The sequence below is a fragment of the Porites lutea genome, chromosome 10, assembly GCF_958299795.1.
Source record: "Porites lutea chromosome 10, jaPorLute2.1, whole genome shotgun sequence".
In the NCBI taxonomy this organism is placed as follows: domain Eukaryota; kingdom Metazoa; phylum Cnidaria; class Anthozoa; order Scleractinia; family Poritidae; genus Porites; species Porites lutea.
Window position 1 is genome coordinate 1123109 of NC_133210.1, and position 18752 is coordinate 1141860.

Genomic DNA, 18752 nt, shown 5'->3' on the forward strand with positions numbered 1-18752 from the left:
GATTAACCAATAAAAATGAAATGAAATTTTCTTCGAAGCCAAGGCATTTCCCTAGTCTGGATTACAGTGCATGGGTTAATTTCTTTGATCGGACCAACGATCAGACCCGAGTCCACTGTTTAGATGCCTAAAGATTGCGTCATACGGCACAGATATAACCACCTAGATAATACATGTAATAGGTTATAAAATACTATGAAAAAAAAAACTCGTTTGCTTACTCACGTTTCTATCCATCGACGGACTGACTGCCCCTTTGTAAGGCGGCTTTAACTTGGCCTTTGGTTTGAGACTGTACTGAATGGTTTTATTATCGTTTTCTCTTTCCCAGGCCCTGAACGAAAACGCTTCCTTAGCTTTTGTGCGGCCCAAGTGGATTATGGTTTGTCATGACAAAGGTGCCCTTGTTCCATTTCAGCCATACATAATTGTTCCTTCATAGTGTGGGTTAAAATTAACACATGAAACATTCGTACTCAAAGAGTAGACTCACTGTCAACGGTATGTGCGCACAAAGGAGAACCGTCATGTTATCGTGGGGGTTGTGAGGCGAAGATTTCCCGACAACTGAACGAGGAGTAACGAGAACTAATAGGTCTGATCAGGAGAGCATAAAGCTTGGATTGGAAAGGAGCTGTTTAACCGAACTTTATTCAAATAAGCGGTCGGTTTTCTCATTCAGTTCCCCTTGATAGTCGAATCTATCGGTCTTTTCTAGAGAGAGAATAAAATGTCATCAAATTTTTGAACATAGATCTTTAACATGTCGTACCATGAACTGTGTTAAGTTTTAATTTAGACGACGTTTAACACAGGACATATATATCATTCTTAATTTATAAGCTTTCATTAAAAAAAATGAGAATATCTATAATCTTTACTGCTATACCTTAATTTATCATTTTTTACCGGAAGCAAAGGCTCTGTAAGGCAACTGAAGCAAAAACAAAAAAAACGTCAAAAAAATCCTTAATTTGTCGCGTCGAGCAACGCATAAGAAGTGAATTTCAGCTCAATCAAGGCTCGAACCACGATGCTACTATGCAGAAAATCTGTCTTTGTTCCCTACTGTCCGGTGAAGGTAAGCCAATGCCTGAACTTATTACCTCGTCGGAAAATGTATTCTATTTTATATCATATATACCATATATACGCGCGCGTGTTACAGTGAGAGGGATTTCGCACTAAAAATAATAATAATAAACTCATGATAGCTACCGCATCGTCGTCAGGGCATAGTAGAAATATTTATAACCCAGCGATAAGTCTATAGTTAAGAAAGATCACCTACTTAACTTGCAATTAATTACAAATCGTTTGCACCCAAGACACGCACACGCATGCTGGCATGGTAATGTATTTTCTTAAAACTTCCGGTGAGCCGTAGCGATTCTAGCACAGTGCTACTTTCGAATGCGATTCTGAATTGTCAGTTGAAGGTCTTAATTCACTCAAGACCTTTCTCTCTCTCCGGTGAGATTCACGTTAGGGACTGGTAACCTGAATGTAAGAGAAGTCTTCAAAGAAACCCAAGGTGTCTTTAGTCTATCCACGCATGCCGCACTCTCTGGCAAGAGATTTTATCTAACTATAGTGTGATGTCTCCCTGTCTGATTTTGAGTTATGCCTATAATTCTGAAAACTTAGACTTTCTAAACGTCTGTTTTGCCTGGATTATCCGTACTTCTCCCGACTTCGTTGCTCGAAAAAGTCACGTTGTGGACAAGTCTAACTTAATCTGACTTCACTTTTAAGCAAAAGCTTCAGGCTTAGCAGTATTTTTCCTAAGGCCTTTTAATGCACTGGGTTATGTTTCAACATTTCTTTTATGTGAAAAGTCTGTCAGCCTTAAATTGTGATCATTCAAAAAGAATCTGTATTAAACAGTCCTTTCTCGCTTGGCTGTTCCTTCTTAGTGTTGTATACAAGACAATGTTACAAGGTGGTCCTCTCTAGTTTGGATGCATGCAACGTGATCATTTAATTGAAAGCTTTCTAAGTGGTACTTCCTTTTGACATCGTTCAGTTTATTGTACTGTACAAGATGGTTCTGAAAGTTAAGTTGATGGAATAAATTCTAAAACGTTTAATGGCAGCCTAATAAAAGCTACCGTTTGTTTCCGTTGTTTTGCTGTGGTCAGTGTTTGGTATGTTTAGTCGAGATGAAACCGTAAAACAACCGAAATACAAAGAAAAATGCATTTTAATAGCATTAATGTAAAAGCTGCTGTTTTGTAATTTTGCTTTATGTCATTTTAATGTAATGACCGTCTGATCATCAACCGAAGTGACCTTGGATATTTTTTTTTGTAGCAGAGCCACTCTCAGCGATTTTGAGGGTATTTTGTTTATTATGCTGCAGTTGAAGGTGGCTATTAGAAGCTGTGCACTGTACTAGTGAAATACTAAACTGTAAACAGCCAAGTAAAAGGTTTTTGAGCATTGCTTTTTATTCTGATGCTTCTGAGTGTGGTTTTGTCTTCTAACTGTGGGTGGAATCGTAAATTGGGATCTTTTATAATTTGATGCTATTAAGAAAAAGAAGAGAAAAAACTGTCTGTCAGCAGTAACAATAAGTTTCAGTTATCAGAGTTTGCCTGTAACCTAATCTCCAACACATCCCACTCTTGTCATCAAGTGTTTTATTTCGTGTTTTTGAAAAGTTAAACTATTATTCAGGATCACGACACAATGGCGAGACCATCAGGCCGGGTATGTTAATAGCCCACAAAATGGCAACGATCTCAGCCATGCTACGACATCTCACGCAATCCATTTATCTTTCTTCTTCCTCGTTTTCAAATCTCCTGTCATTTACTATCATGATTCTAGTCTCGTCTTTTTGCTTTGCTTTTAAATTAAGAATATCGCGCAAGTCTCGCCATTTTTAACGACCCTTTGCCGATAAATGTAGTACAACTTGCCGGCCTTATCTTCTTGCTTATCAGGAAACAATCACCCGTATCTCACTGTTAGGGGTTTCCTTAATCTCTGCAACAGCTTATAGATTAAATATCCCAGCGACGTGTGGTGGACTGTTAACAAAATGGCCGAACGTTATCACCTCTGCTACTCGGGTTACTTCCTGTAACTGAAACACGCGAAATCTTCGCCTTAATGTCATTTACTGCAATCTTCAGCTATTAATTTGTAGTTCCTAAAATATGGTGCCATTTATATCCACTTCCGCGGTGAATTTTATTTAATCGGAATTTGTAAATGTCAAGAAAGAAACGTGATTAGACTGGGGCGCTCCTAATTAAATGGCAGTACTGTTGACTTCCTAGAATATGTTAGTAAAACTTAACTTTTTATCATGGGCTTACTTTATACAGAATTATCGGGAATTCAGATTTATATATTAGAAGATTAAAAAAAATAAACTTCAATGGGATGGCTTATTTCTTCAATGTGCTTTCAAAACGCTTATAAATTTTTTTACGTCATAGCTTTCTTTAGCGTCAAAGAATTTCTATATTTTTATCACCTTACAAAAAAAAGAAATACTTTATTCTCAAACTCTCTTCCATTATTTAGAATACTCAATTCTGGGAATGATTATAACTCGGTTTATGGTGGTAATTGAATAATGCATTATAGAGTCAAGAATATCACACATCCTTTGTTATATTATTTAAGTAGATTTTTGCCCAGAAAATGTGTTTTCCCTTCAGGCCAGTCACGGAGTTCACTGAGTTCCAATATTGTCATGGCTTTAATATTAAACATTTGGTTATGGAATAGGCTGCGAATACAGCCGCCTCTCCTTGCTCCTCACCGCTAAGGACGTTTCGCCTCTCCCTGTTTCTGGCCGCTCAGAGGAGAGACGGCTGTATTCGCAGGTAGTAGGGGAAAGCCATTGTTTAAACATTTGATGCGATTTTCCGGCACAGACTCCAAATTTTAGGATCACTTTAATTACATTGTGGTGAATTATCCCACCAGCAGGCATTAAGAGCTAGAAAAACAGTGAGGAACGTAGTTTTAAAGTGTTAGAAATAAACAGTGCCACTGAAAAAATTGTGCTTTGAATGTTCAGGTTAAGGTTTTCATTCGTAGCCATTCGAGCACCTTGAACATTGTAATTAGCAACCCACGGCAAAAAGAGACACTGCTCCTATTTCAGTAAATTTCATCCAAAAACGTTAAAAAATACAATGTGCATAATACATAAAATGATAGATAAATGTACCTCCATCGCAAAAGCTTTTGCTCACTGGCTTTTATTCAAAATGCCTTATCTTTAACTCGTTACTTTTCAGTAAAAATTTAGAGTGATGAACTTGTCTTGTACAACATAACATATGCAGGACGAAAAAGTTATTTTTTTTGTATTGTTCCATAGACCGCCTTCAGAGGCCCGGCGTGTTATATATAAAGCCACTGTTTCCGCGCTCGGCCCGCCTCAAGCAGACTGCATAAGCCGGCCGGACCACCTTGTACATGCTGTACAACATTACGTTGAGAGGGACTGCTTAGTGGCTTTCATCTTAAATGTCGGTTTCGTGTTTGGGTCGGAAAGACTGCGAAACTCTGCATCATAAGAAAGCTGTTACATATTAAACTGATTTGAATAACTCAGTACTGCGTTGAAAATTAAACTGGAAAAAATCTTGCTTGAACAATTTTTTGAGGCGAAAATTCATATATAAAAAAAACAGACAGCTGTGTTTAGATAGGGAAGATAAAAACTACAAGGCAAGCCAAATGAAACTTACGAAAACTGACGACATCATCGTCTTAATTTTTCTTATGCTTTTCCCATTGTAAATATAATACTGTAGGTTCGTGAATTTGGGAAGTTCTCTTTTCTGCGATCAAGAAATATCGGGTTGGGCTATTTTTGCGATAATAATCAGATATATGATGTTTAAAGCCGATTTGGCGCTCGGGGCAATAAAATGTTTTCTAATTTTTAATCTGAAAATTACGCAGAATATGTTTTGGGTAGTAATGTAGATTTTTGTCCTCCTGAACGATCTAACTTCCACTCTGAGTCCTGTTGAGTACGTAGGTTCGACTTTTATTAAGGAGGTTGAAAATCTAAATACTACCCATTTGATAAAAGTAGTAGTTTTCTATACTTACTATATGGTACTATTAATTTCTCATTATTTCACAGGATCAGTGAGATTTTTATTTTTCCTGGGGAGTCGAATGGTTAAAAAATACATTTTATTGGTATTTTCGCCCCTTAACATACCAAAAAATATTTCTCTATGCTTAAGTTGTATTACACCCTTTTTATGTCAACAAAAGGTGGGGCTTAGCTTTTCTCTCGTTTTTTTCGACATAAAAACATTTGTCGGTTTCGGTACTCAACGACTTTGTTGATTGATACGGATGATTGCAAGTTTCGTTGCGGTCTTTGACAGACTTTGAGGGGGAAATTCCATATCCTTATTACACTAATCAGGTGGAGAAATAGCGTTTTTAAAAATATGGATTCGAAGTAAATTGTCATTGCAAACAGTTGCTTTTTCTTCCCGCTTTGTTTTTCAGATGTTTCAAGTTGAGTTACGTTGTTTTCTTAGACGCTCTTATCAATGCGGAATTTTTAGCGCTCGAACCATCTTGACCTTAAATAAGATTACCAAAGAGAGATTACAGTTAGAAGGTTAAAAGCATCCAAAAACCGTTAAAAGAAAGCCTTTGTTGAGAAATATGGAGACCGCAGTAAAGGTCGAAGATTACGGCCTTGAAAAAGCACCGTTTAACACTTTACGCGACGACTATTTAGGCGACATTTTAACGCATCGCGAGCGTGTTTGTAGTCTTTGTTCCTCGTTGTAAAAACAGCCACTTAAACTGTTCTATTTAGCAAGGTCGGGTTTTTCCGTTTACTTCTCGTTTGAGAACTAGTCTCATGTTACAGCGCTAGGAAAGTGCACGCTAACTGAAAAAAGTGAATGCATTTTCGATTTTATTTTCGTGTCTTACCAGAAAAATTAGTCGCAGTTTCTCTTATAATTTGTGCTGAAGTTTGAAAGCCTTTTTGCCTGAAATTTTGGATCTGACATTATTATAGCAGTTATACTTGCGTGCATTGTGAAGAACATGAGGGTCTTTTCGTTGACAAGGCGGCGAAATAGCTAAACATTGGTTATCGCAAAAATCTGACAGCCCTCATCATAATTGTCAACGCGTTTTACCCAGCTCACGCGAGGAAAACGCGAATAATATGACTTTAACACGCGAGCGGATGTCTAAAGCTTGTTTACATCTATTCAATACACCATTAAACCAAGCTGCTAGTCGTGAAGTAAGTAGCTAATATTTGCAGCTGCCATCTTAAGCATATACATCGGACGACATCCTGGTTTAGTTAAGAAGAACCTGTATCAACTAACTCTGTATTATTGGCTGCACTGTTTGCACTGTGTGTGCAAATCCAAAATATATTTATATTTATATATATCTTGATCAAAAGCGTTATGCTTCTGATCTCGAAATTTCTTACAATTGTAAAGATCCGAGCGCGCTATTTTTTATTTTCTATTTTTTCGCCTGTGGGAAAATTCAACATATTTCTTGCTTAACTCATTCTCTATTAACATGTGAAGTTATTTTCGCTTGTCGGCGGTCTTTCTTGAATCGCACTGAGCAAATTAAATGGGTAATATATCTTGTGATTAGTTTTGTATTGGTTTGCTTGTAGTTTCGCAGGGGAAATTGTTGGTATTAGGCATGTGGATTTTTTTTCTAGTGGTTCGTATGATGCTGATATCATACAAAGCTAACACGAACTCTATGTTATTCTTTATATCTAGGTCTATTTGTTTTATTATTTGGCATTTTCTGTCGTCACTGAATCGATTTGAAGAGTTTTTATTCTCAATCCATTGAATTAAATATTCAGTTGCTTTATAGAGAGCGTGCCGAGGCAAATTTGGCATGAGTCTCAGAATAATTGAAATGAATCCAGCCGCAAAATTAAAAAACGCCTTGAGATCTTTTCATTACAGCTGGAAGCGAGAGGTATAATGACATCGTGGAGACTAAATAATTTGTCGGTAATAAAGCTACACCAGTGAGACAGAAAACCTTCGTGTTTTGAAAAAAACATAAACATTTGGCTTACTCCAAATTTTACGCCACGCCTCTAGAAATTAAGCTATTGAATTTTTTATCGCATAACATTCAGTGTTTCTAAAATTATTAATGCTGGGTCTCGTTCAAACCCAAAGCTTTTGTTTGTTATAAAACGGTTGTACCGGTTGCCGTAAGGAAAACATTCATTTAGAAATCTTTTAGTCCTTTCTTGGTATTGACAACAATCACTGCATGACGCGACTGCTAAAGAATAGAAAAACATTTAGCCTTTAAAAACGTAGCTGAATTTCCCTGTGTCTATTATTCCAAAATGAGCATGCTATATTTTGTTATTTTGATTGTTTCCCCATTTTCTTTGTTTCAAGATGTGTGGTTATTTTTTCACCATGGGGGCCTTCCATGGAATCACTTGTTCTTGCTTGGAAACCTCCTGCTTCACAATAAGAATTTAATTCAACGGGCCGTTTTCTCTGCTGCCCCAAGAAACAGAAAAACACCTTCGAATGTACCCCCAAAATAAATTTGAAAAAGTGAAACGTTAAAAAACCCTTTTTCAATTAAAATATATACTTCCCGTTTTATTTTACTGCATAAATAAAGGTCGTAAAATTTTCAGCCCTGCTGTTATTAAAGAAATTAACATTTGTCAAAGCCGGCGCGTCCATTTTCTTTTCGCGAAATGTAATAAAATTGCTTTTATGTCGTCTATTATTGTGAATATTTTCCACAGCGCAGAAACCGCATAGTAATATATTCTCGCAGAAAGCGTGAAAGTCAATCATTTTCTACAAATGTGTAATTCCTTGTGAATGGTTGCAGTAAGCAGTTTTTAATCGTGTAATATGCTTAGAGAAAATTAAATTAACTTCAGTGGCCAGTGAGATAAATTTTCTGGACGTGGTTTAGGTTTTTTTTTTATCTTAAAATCTGCTAAATATTGCTAGCAACAGGAGGCCCGACGCATCTATTTGCATAAACCGTCTTGTTCTCGCTTACATTTTAATGAAACTCCTGCTCGAGAAAATCAAGCCAATAGATATTAGCCGTTACGTTAGCGTTGTTAGAGGTACCACCGTTACTAAGAACAGTAAAGATATCAAAGACAGAAATGAATTAAGGGAAGATAAATTGCTTTTTAGTGGCGCCTTAGCGCTCGTATGAAGGCATATTTGAATCGGGCAGGACAATCGCCTTACGCGAATTAAAAACACTGTTCATATTCTCCTTTAAAAATTAAACCTAACAAACATGAAATACAAACAGTAAATGAATCCCAACTGCCAAGTCAAATTTCATCTCTTCTTGTTTCCTTTGTTGCGCCGTTCGTGCTAAGTGAATTTAAAATTCTTCGTGTTACCCATAAAAAGTAAAAAAAGAAAAACTCCTGGCTATTTTTTCATTGCAAATGTAATTGTAATGACTCGATGGACACCCAAGCTCGCAGAAACAAAAGATTTAACAGGGTCCTCTGTCGTTTACGAATTACAATTCCATTATCAGAAAAAATACTACTACGTTTTGTTTGCTGACTGAAATAATTGGCTTTCGCATTTTAGCTCCTCCTCTAACACAACTTGCGAGTCCGAAACATCGAAAGTGGTAAAAAATATCATGCGTGGGATATCCTGACGAATACAACGGCAAAAGTGTTTTGTTTCAACGCGGTTTGGACACGCAAATGACTTTTCTCAAATCCGCAGGATGAAGGAAAATTTTAATTGGGGGGTTCAGCGTAAATTAAACGTGATTCTTTTCTTTGTTAATGTTTGTTGTTTTTTGATTTTTCTATTGTTAAACTGTGTTTCTGACTCAACGTTGGGCCATCGGATGATTGATAGGTGCTGTACATTATAAATTAATTAACATTGTTTGGAGCGTAACAATATATCAGATGATCACACCCGCGCTTGGGAAAGAGAATAAGCTTGCAAACAACGTAACGGTTCTCTCGCGGCCAACGACGGGCAACCAACGACAGAGCTGGCAAAGCGCGCTGCGGTTAAACGGGCTCTGGCAAACCGTTTCCTAAACACGCGGAGTGTCAAGCGTGTTTTTCCTCTGTCTAGCGATTCGCTTTTACAGTTTCTGCCCCGTTATATGTGAGCCAGCTTTAAATAGAAGTTAAAAGAAGTGGCTTCAGTGGTTTGAAGTTGAACGACGCGATCTCCGCGCAGTGTTGAAGATGCCCAAGTCATTTTTGGTGAAGAACAAGAAAGCACGTCGCATTGAAGAAGAAACTCAAGATGGCACGAAACCCGCAAGATGCGAGGAGAAAATCGTAGGTAAGAAAAACCTTCACATTTCCCTTTAGGGTAAAATATTTTTAGTTCCTAGGTCTACTTGACCCTTTGACAAACGATTTTGTTCGCAGTTTCTTCGTAACATTTCCTGTGCGTTGTTTCACCGTTATAAAGTGTCACAGTATTATTAACGCAGATGTTGGCGGACGAATATAAACGGTGCGATAACGGAATATTACTTTTTCCCCGCTCGTGCAAAGAAAATTGCCGTTTTAAGCTCGCAGATCGGTGCCTAGGGCTTTATGATTCCCTCGAAATGGGACTTTTAAAGGAACGAACTGTTGTCCTCGCGGGGTGCACTGAAAGCAACTCTAAGAACAATAGGTGTATGTTACTACAAATAGTAAACCGATGCTTATCGATCAAAATCACGGCTTTGCCAATTGTTTTCCGTTTAAGAGCTTTTTACGATCACAGGAGAAAAAAGAGTGTTTTGACGAACTTGGTTTGATTTTTTGAGGTCGAGCAAGAGGATGCGTATTGGTTTGGACGCGCACATAATCTATTCCGCTTTCATTGGCTTTAGAAATGGAGTTAAATGAAACGGATATTCGATAGGGGACTTGTTAGGCCGCAGCCTATTACACAGTAATGTTTGTAGTGTGTGTGCACGTAAAAACACACGCTGCCTAGTCACGAAAAGTAATTCGAAAGCTTTCAGTGATTACATTGTGTACTTTGAAGTCTAAAATACAAAGCCCCTGACACGGCGCGTCGAATTGATTTCTACCGCTAAGGTGGCTAAATATCGTCCCTGAATTACAGATAAGTGTTTTGGTCTCGTTGCAAAGATAATCAACGAAAAGGAATTCAACAATGCAGATCATTGATTCATTCATATTCAAATTTTGCTCTGTGTAGTGATAAACGCCATCTCACAAAAGCCCTAATGGATACATCAATTGATATACAATAAAGATTTTGTATAGCGTTTGGGAAGCCTCGCGAGCCTTTCCGTTAAACAAAATTATTCTCCTTGTATAAATCTTTTTCAAGAGAGTTGCTTCAACGTTAGGTTTTTTCAAGGCTGTAGTAAACATTTACCTCGCCTTGGCAAGAAAATTTACGTGAAAATTAGTGCTGGAAATCGATCAGTTCAGTCGTAACAATTATGGTTAATTTAAATTTATGTAAATTCCCATCACTTAAAATGCGAGACCTTTCAAATGCTGTCCATTTTTCGTGGTTTGCCAAATGACGTGTAAACCGATTCTCCACTTGTCAATTTTGCCATGTTTAGACGCATTATTTTCAAAAACAAAAACTTCGTCGGCACTTTTGTTGTTTCCCCTGTGCATTTTCCACGCCTTTTTAAGCAGCTTTTCAGAGTCTTCAAGACAAGACCCCAAAACACTTAACGAAACGGCAAAAATTTTAGGTCCAAAAAAAGCCGCCGTCTCGGTCAGAGCGGAGTGCATTTGAGGTGACGAGAACTGAGCAGATGTTCCGTGTTTTAATTCGTACTTTCCTTGGTCTCGATCTTGACAGAAGCTCTACTTAACCCCTCACATTAAATGCCTTTCGATCAAAGGCTTTCTGCAAAGTAAAACACTTAAGTGCCTTTAAAGGTTCCGCGTTATAATATCGCTGACTCTAATACCAAACTACATTTATAGTAAGATGTTTCAGTTTCTAAAATGAAAAGCGAGAGTCGTGGTTTCGTAGAAACAGATCAAATATAGTCAAACTTTTTGCGCGCACATTTGTAGATTTTAGAACGTTTTGACTCGCGTTTATTTTGAGGCTAGAGGCTAATAGAATTTTAATTTTCGCCAGTGTGTTTGTAAAGATTCGCACTAGGTGAGAGATTGCTTTTAATAAACCACTTTTTGATTGAGAACATCGCTGGGCTTTTAATTCAATAAATTTGTCTTTCTGCGAGGTGTCTGAATTAATGAAATTACTGCGAGGCAGGCCAGCTTTAATTGCATAGAAGAGAATTGAAAGTTAGATGGAAACGCCCGGGCTATCACTGAACAAGTTTGTTCAACGAAATGCAAGATTACAAAATTACCGTGAACCGAGCGGAAAATTCTCTTCCTGTGTTGTCACAACTTAAGATAATCACTGTCAATGAGATAAAGAAGTGAGCACAATATGATTTTATGGCTTTATTGTGTGAGCAAAACTCGTGCTCTCCATAAAATAAAATCTTTGTCTAAGATGTTAGAAAACTCGACATTTCATATTTTTTGCCCCGGTTGTTTACTCTGTTTGAAAAGCTGTCGAGTAAGCTACTTAAGAACCACGCGTAATTTTGTCAGTTTCCTTGACTGAATTCTGTTTATTACCATTTTGTAGACTTTTCTTTTAACTGTAATCATACATTTCCTTTTAACTTACTCTTTGAACAGTCGATAAGGACTCAGACTCGTTAGGAGTATCGAGTTTATCTACGGCGAAAAGTTAATTTGCGAAGAACAAGATGTAATCTTTTATCACCTGAAATATGGCACAGAATCGAAATCTTTTCCGCGAAAGTTGATCGTAGAAAGTAAAACCATGCAGTGTTTATTACATGAAAAATAAATCCACGTACTTAAGGAGTGTTTGCTTTGCTTCTGTAGTTTTATGGGAAAACGATATATATGTATATTCATTTATGTGTTTTGTTTTCACCCTCAAAATGAAGTTGGAAGCAGCCGATTTTCTTTTTGCACCAACTATGAAAATCAGAATATCGATGATTATTTTGGTCTCGTTTTAACTGTGCCTTTCACTCTCGGTAAAATTTCTCTACAACGAAAAAGAAACAAGATGACAATTTCCTTTCGCACCTGTAATAGTTATTAGAAGTGGCAGGAATAAGTACTTCTAAATTACTTAGCTTGCCGAAATTCCGATTCCTCGCCCTGTTCGTGCTTATGAATATTGTTCAAGTTTGCCGGGAAAACAATTCTAGACCAAAAAGTACTACTTTTTGCCTTGGATAAACTTACGTTTCAGCTTTCCACTTTCGCTTCTATTGTTACTCGGGATTGAAGTACAAACTTGTGCCTTTAATGTAACACGATCGTAACTTGGCAGAAGTGGCCGATACCCAGCTTTTAAAACTTGTCAGTAAAGTTGAATTTTTGTCTTGAAATTTATATATATATATATTTTTTATTGCCAAAAGGTGAAGACCTTCTTGAAAAGTTTAGTGGAAAATTTTGCGTCATGTTTGAACTAGTAAAAAACAATGCAATCGGTACAAAATGGATGGGAACGTTTTGTGGTCTGATCCTGATGAAAGAAATTAACGTTCCCTCTTACGATAAAACTAGAAGTTTCGAAAGCAACTTTGATAAGATAACAGATAATTGGGAATTAAGAAACAAGGTTGAAATTCTGAGAGACCCAGTCACTCAATGCTTTGTGATTAACAAGAAGGTTCGTACTTTACAATTCGATAGATTTCTTTCTAACCGCAAAATATGATATTCTAAAAACGTGGCACCGAAACATGATACAAGTCAGCAAGCAGTTTGTCCTTCTGTTTCTCTTAATTTGCGTCTTAGATTCATAAGAAGCTTTAAAATTAGTTTCTTTTACTGTCAACATTTGAAAAGTGTAAAGTGTTTCGCGGGTAGCTTGTGTAAAAGTAATAACGCAAAGTGAACGGAACGCGACAGAATGGTTCACCTTTACTGGTTGTTTTATTGTGCCCTTTTAATCACAGAACACGTGCGGATTGTATGCGATTGCAAACTGAAAATAAATGAAACATAATCATTTCTCCTCCTTTCCTGTGCAGGTTGCCCTATATTCATTTTCAGTATTTAACAATCAGCAAAGAAGGCAAAATTATCAAAGTAGTTTTTGTAGTTACATTTATTCTCTTTCCTTCCTTTGCTTTCGTTATTTTTTTCTTTGATAAAGCAGATGTCCTACACTTCTTTTTTCTTCCTTCAAGATTTCTTTTCGATAAATTGCAGTTGGCGCCTGTTCATGATATATTTCATTTGCCCAGAAATATCTTTAAAACTATTGAAAAAAACTACCCGTCGAAGCGAGTTTGAACTGTGAGCTTATTAAAACCATAGGGACAAAACACTCGGCCGGTCAATTTGTCATACAGGTTATCACGCTTGCTTGAATATTGTCATTTTTATTCCTTCCACGGGCGACACCCTAAACTCTTGTTTGCTCAGCAACTTGTCCCGGTGAATTTTTTACGAACCCCAATTTTTTTTTTCCTTTTTTGTTTATGAGTAGTCCTCAGTTTTTTCAATGATTTTTAAGACACTGTTTCTCGAAGTCTTCAATGGCTTCTTTCTTTCTTTATGATAAAAATCAGTTTAGTTTAGTGAGCCATATTTCTTGAAGACGAGACCAGACCAAACCTGTTTGACGTAATGAAGAAAAGTAGGCTATTAAATAACTGCTTTTTCGAGTTTATTCATGATTCATAAACTTCTATTCTAAGGCTTTGGAATGCTACAAAAATTCTGCCCTTATTTAGTTCACTTCCGAGATGCAGTTAGTATTTGTCTGGATTTCACAAACGCCAAATTAAAAAATGATTTTCTTCTCGCCTTTTTAGATGGAACTCTTACGTCGTCAGAAGAATCAGACGGGGAAAACTCAACTACAAAGGAAGAAGAGGAAAGAAACGTTGATTTTAACAGTGGCATTTTACAGAGCAAGGAGTTAGACCAGGAGATGATTTCTGTTCCCAGTTTACAGAGTGAAAGTGAGAGAATTTTCAGAGAAGCTGATGCAAAGCGAGACAAAGTAATTGATCGCTCAGAAGCGCTCGACGATTTGTGTTGGTGGCAGGGAATAAGCTCGCGATATAAACTTCAAAACCTTCCTCCACCCCCCAAACTCATCAGCTCAGGAAGGAATGGTCTATCAAAGATGCACAATTCTCGATCACCCGAACATCATGCCGTCATTACTATGAGCCAAAGACACCATTTTCCATTGACCGCCAATGGGTATGGCGTTGTAAACTTTCATGATCATCGACTTTCTGCCATTGCTGATTCGATACCCGTTCGTGCATCGTTGGACGGGCTTCGTGAAGTATCGTTAAATCTTCGACATGCTTCGGAAATTCATCATCGAGAGTCGTCCTTGTGCCCAAACATTCCACAGCCAACGCCCAGTCCGCAGTTCAATAACAATCATTTTTTTATTCACGGTCATCCGTTTTTAACGGCTCACCAACAGCAGGAGTGCCTTTCAAACCTTCAGAGCAAGGAACAGGACAAGGCCAGTGAAGGTGAAGAAACCAAGTACAAATGTGAAATTTGCAACAGTTCTTTTACACTGCAGCGGCTTCTGAATCGTCATATGAAGACTCATTCTTTCTACAAGCGCTATCACTGCCAGTTCTGCACCAAAGGTTTCAATGACACTTTTGATCTGAAGCGACATATAAGAACACACACGGGAATAAAGCCATTTAAGTGCAACCGATGCGACAAGTCATTCACACAGCGCTGCTCTCTTGAAGCGCACCTCACTCGCGTGCATGGCATCGTGCACAAGTTTGGCTTCCGCGAAAGACGATCGAAACTGTTTGTCTGTGAAGACTGTGGAAGCACTTTTACAGAAAACGCAGATTTCATGAAGCATCTTCATGAATTTCACCCAGAGACTGAGAAAATAATAAGGGCGAGGCGAAATGGAGGCTTCCCTCCAAAATTAAAAGCTGGTAGTTAGATAACACTTGTTAAGGTAATTCTGTTTAAGGTAATACTGATTCCTTGTTTAAGAGTTACTTTGTAAATTTAAAGAAATGTAAGAAAACGTCGCATAATCTAGAATCGAAAGTTAATATCAATATTTTTTTTTGATATAAAGAGAAAATCCCTTTCCGAGAGACGCGTGCTTCTCGCGCGAGTAGAGTAACTCTTCATAAAACGTGTAATTTCCCATGGTGGCGACAAAATTTCCCAACAGAAGCTTTCATGTGGCTTTAGTTTTTCAGTTTTCGAAAGACCATTCAAATGAAAGCTACTAGGCAGTACTTTCCTGTAGTAGTGTTTATTACGCTGTACAAGGTGATTCTATGGTTTGAGTCTGTGGATGAAAACATAACGTGTGACCATTCAAATGAAAGGCCACGTTGAGTGGTAGTGAAGATGTTGCTCTGAAAGGGATCACAAAATAATTCCAGATCACAGCAAAGATCACAAAAGTCTCAAATTTAAAGAAACAACCGGAGTACCAGTGAATAAGAAAAAATCACTAGAAAGTGAAAAATCCCTTGAAACTGATATATGTGACTGTGTAGCTCGATGGAATAATTGAAAAGCTCGTTATTTTATTCCGCTTTTTAGTGTCGTCTAGCTGGTCTTTATCACCCAAGGTAAGCTTAAAGTCGTATATATTATAGTGCTTAATCTTCTTGGTCTTCTCAATGAGTGACCGCTGCTTTTCAGTGTTCGTTTTCTGTTTGGTACTGTTTGTTTTCCGTTTTTCTCAGGTGAAAGTAGCAGGGCTTGTTCGATTTCCAGCGAGATTTTTTCTGTCGTAGTTTCAAGGCAAATATGATAATCTACATTCGAAACTGAGAAATTGTAGTCATTGAGAAATAAGTGGGGGAGTGGACGATTTAGGCACTGTTGGTTGTTAAATTCCTTATACGATCGAGTTTCGAGCAATAATAAAATTAGTAAGACTGAGCTGGTACAAAATCAAAATTGTACAAATTTCCGTTAAAGTTTTTAAAGCCGGCAAAGTTCCCCTTACTGTTTATAGTGAAGATGAAGAATTACGTTTTCACACAGTTACCCACTCTCAAAATATTTTGTCTTCTTTTCCGTAGCAGACAAGACTAAATAATCTTAATATTGAATATTTTATCGCAGAGCTATTTATCATATTTAATGAGCTTGGTGTTATGTTCTGTGTTTTTGTTACATAACAAAAGAGATTCAATTAAAATAAAATATATAGTTATACCAGAAACTCATAAGGGGTTGAACAACCCCTTATGAGTTTTAAGTTATACTGAACAGCATATTCGACAGATTTTCGCCCCGCAACTCTCGCAGACATATTTGTTACACCGATGTAGTTTCCACGCATCCGATTTTATCTCGTCCCTCAACGCTCCTGCACGGGTTGTGTGACAAGACGAAAACGGCTGCGTGGGAAACTAAACCGGTTTTGGATCTTAAAGATAACTTTTGGTCACACACCTTCAAAATGTGATATAAATAAATGAATAAAATTTAAGCTTGGCTTATGGCTTAACAGAAAGGGTTCTTGTTTGTCTCTTTATAGAGCGTTTTAATATCGGTAGACTGTAGGCTGCGATCATTTCTGTCTTTTACTTTATATATCAGTATGTAAGTTCTCCTGCCTCTACAGATATGTCACATGGTACTAATAAGAAACTGTGTATACATCACCACCTATGGCGATCATTTCCTCTTTTTTTGAAGGCCTTTATATTGAAAACGTGGTGGTATAAATTTATAAGGACAGTAAGTGTTGTGTCCAGGATCGAACGCGAGTGAGATGTAGTTTACTTATCATAACCATCACAAAGTGATGCCATGATGCAGCAGATGCGCACATACATGAAGTGTTTACCAAATAATACCCTTGTTCAATCCTGGACAGGTGCGTAATGGAGAAGTGGCTAGTGATCATTAATAGGCAAGTTTACTGTTTACTGTAAATACAATCAAGTGCAAGAGTCTTGGAAAAAATTTGAATCTGTGGGGCTCATTTCAATCACCCTAGCCCAGCGCCAGCCCCACCCCCACCCTACAACTAACGTTGAACGGAAGTATCCAGGAATTTTTCAGAGTTTCAACATTGAATATAGCCTGTGTACAGACCACCCTTCCCCTCAGTAAAAATCGGAGAAGAGGCGTCTGTGATTCCCCGTTGCTAATCGTGTATGGAGGCCACGTGGTTTTTCCCGGTATGGGAAAGGAAAGGGGTGGGGGGTCTGTACGCAGGCTACATTGAATAGGGTGGGAGGAGGGAGAACTGCAAGATAGTTTCGAAAAAGTTGCACTGCTCTACGAGGACACCCAGAAATTACAGAAATTATGAATAATGCTTCACTGTCCTAGGGACTTTTGTCCAGGGGTCAATATTATAAAATATTTACTAGTGTAATTTACAAGTGTAGCCATTGTTTTAGAGTTTGAAAACAACGCAAATCACTTGTACACAAGTTTTATTAAATTGACCCTGGGATTGTAGATCTCCTCCTCGGTATCTCGGGGTTAATTTTTTTGAAAGCGTTTATTGCTGATTGTGGTCTACATGAGCGTCTATATATAAAAAAGTTCGTTCTCAAGATTGATATCAACAACTGGAAGGGAGTGGGTCGCGTCCTCTCATGATCCCAGCTCTCTTCCGTTTTTAGGGCTTGCTTTCCTTTAAGAGCGGTTTTCATTTGAGTGTCGAAAAGTAATTGGTTTTGCACTTTCTACACGATGCGATTGGCTTAAAAGATTCGCGCCACCTTTTCATCCAATCAGAAGTAAAACCAAAGCCAATTGTGACGCGCTCGCATGCATTTTCCCGCGCTTTGCGTCAGCCACATGTAATTACTTCGAGTTTTGATTGGTTCAATGTATTGTCTGTGTCCTATGTGATTGGCCAGAGTAATTACTTTGGTTTTGGTTTTACGACACTCAAACGAAAACCACTTTAGCTCTGAACTCCAGTTATGCTGACATCCGAGCTTACTGCTAACATGTTAATATATAATGTTGTCCTCTCATCTACGACATTTCATTTCATTCATTCATGAATACTGGCAAATTATTGGTCAAAGATACTGTGCCGCGTTGTTAAGAATTTGGTGAAGAAAATAATAGCACAATATAATATAGAAAGTCTGTTTCGAGACTTCTCGAAGTCCGCCTTTTCACCTGAAGCACCGCTAGATAGGACGGGGTGTGGTTTTTACCCTCTTTGCCCTGACATTTTGTATCATTGTACCGCGGTTCCAAAGATCACAGTCTTGATGTAAAGAGAGTTTACTGAAATAATGTGACGTTTAAAGTTACTTTGGTAAGATGAAAGAGAAATCGTCAAGGTCTGTCTTCTTTTCTTGTTTACGTCCGGTTTAAAAATAATAGACACCTCACTGACCTATTGTTTTCAGTCCGTCGTAACCGTCTACTTTATTATACCTCTGTTGCGATTCTTGTTTATTCATATTGAAATAAATCTGTGAAAATGTTCGTTGTTGTAAGAAACGTTATCAGTAATATCAGGAGCCTATAGGCTCCAGGTAATAAGAAAATGGCATGACTTTACTTTGGTTAACGCCAAGGATCAAAACGCTAAGATAAGGTCCCATCGCGCCGGCTAATGTACCGTTTGCAACGACTTATGTTTGGAACTTAAAACATGACAAGCTAATTTCAAAATTTAATAATTCGCGAAAAAGGTGTCAAATAGTCACTTTCGGAGAAGTGGAGGTCGGAAACC

At 37.7% G+C, this 18752-nt stretch overlaps 2 protein-coding genes across 3 annotated transcripts in view; both read left to right on the forward strand.

Moving 5' to 3' along the window:
- The window catches only part of LOC140951355 (DNA repair protein XRCC1-like), a 16758-nt gene extending 14637 nt beyond the window's left edge, over positions 1 to 2121 (forward strand). Inside the window, exon 20 of the mRNA XM_073400621.1 lies at positions 332 to 2121. Within this exon, the coding sequence (XP_073256722.1) occupies positions 332 to 442 (111 nt within the window). The 3' untranslated portion in view covers positions 443 to 2121. The remainder of the gene's footprint in view (positions 1 to 331) is intronic.
- Positions 2122 to 6521: 4400 nt separating this feature from the next.
- Positions 6522 to 16980, forward strand: LOC140951332 (uncharacterized). 2 transcript variants are annotated; one of them, XM_073400598.1, is made up of 2 exons: positions 6522 to 9335; positions 13879 to 16976. In XM_073400598.1, the coding sequence occupies exons 1-2, from the start codon at positions 9236 to 9238 to the stop codon at positions 15003 to 15005; spliced, it is 1227 nt and encodes a 408-aa protein (XP_073256699.1). In that variant the 5' UTR covers positions 6522 to 9235; the 3' UTR covers positions 15006 to 16976. The 2 variants fall into 2 exon arrangements, with proteins under 2 accessions (XP_073256699.1, XP_073256700.1); XM_073400599.1 differs by lacking the exon at positions 6522 to 9335 and adding an exon at positions 12517 to 13700 and having other exon boundaries at positions 13879 to 16980.
- Positions 16981 to 18752: the final 1772 nt, after the last annotated feature.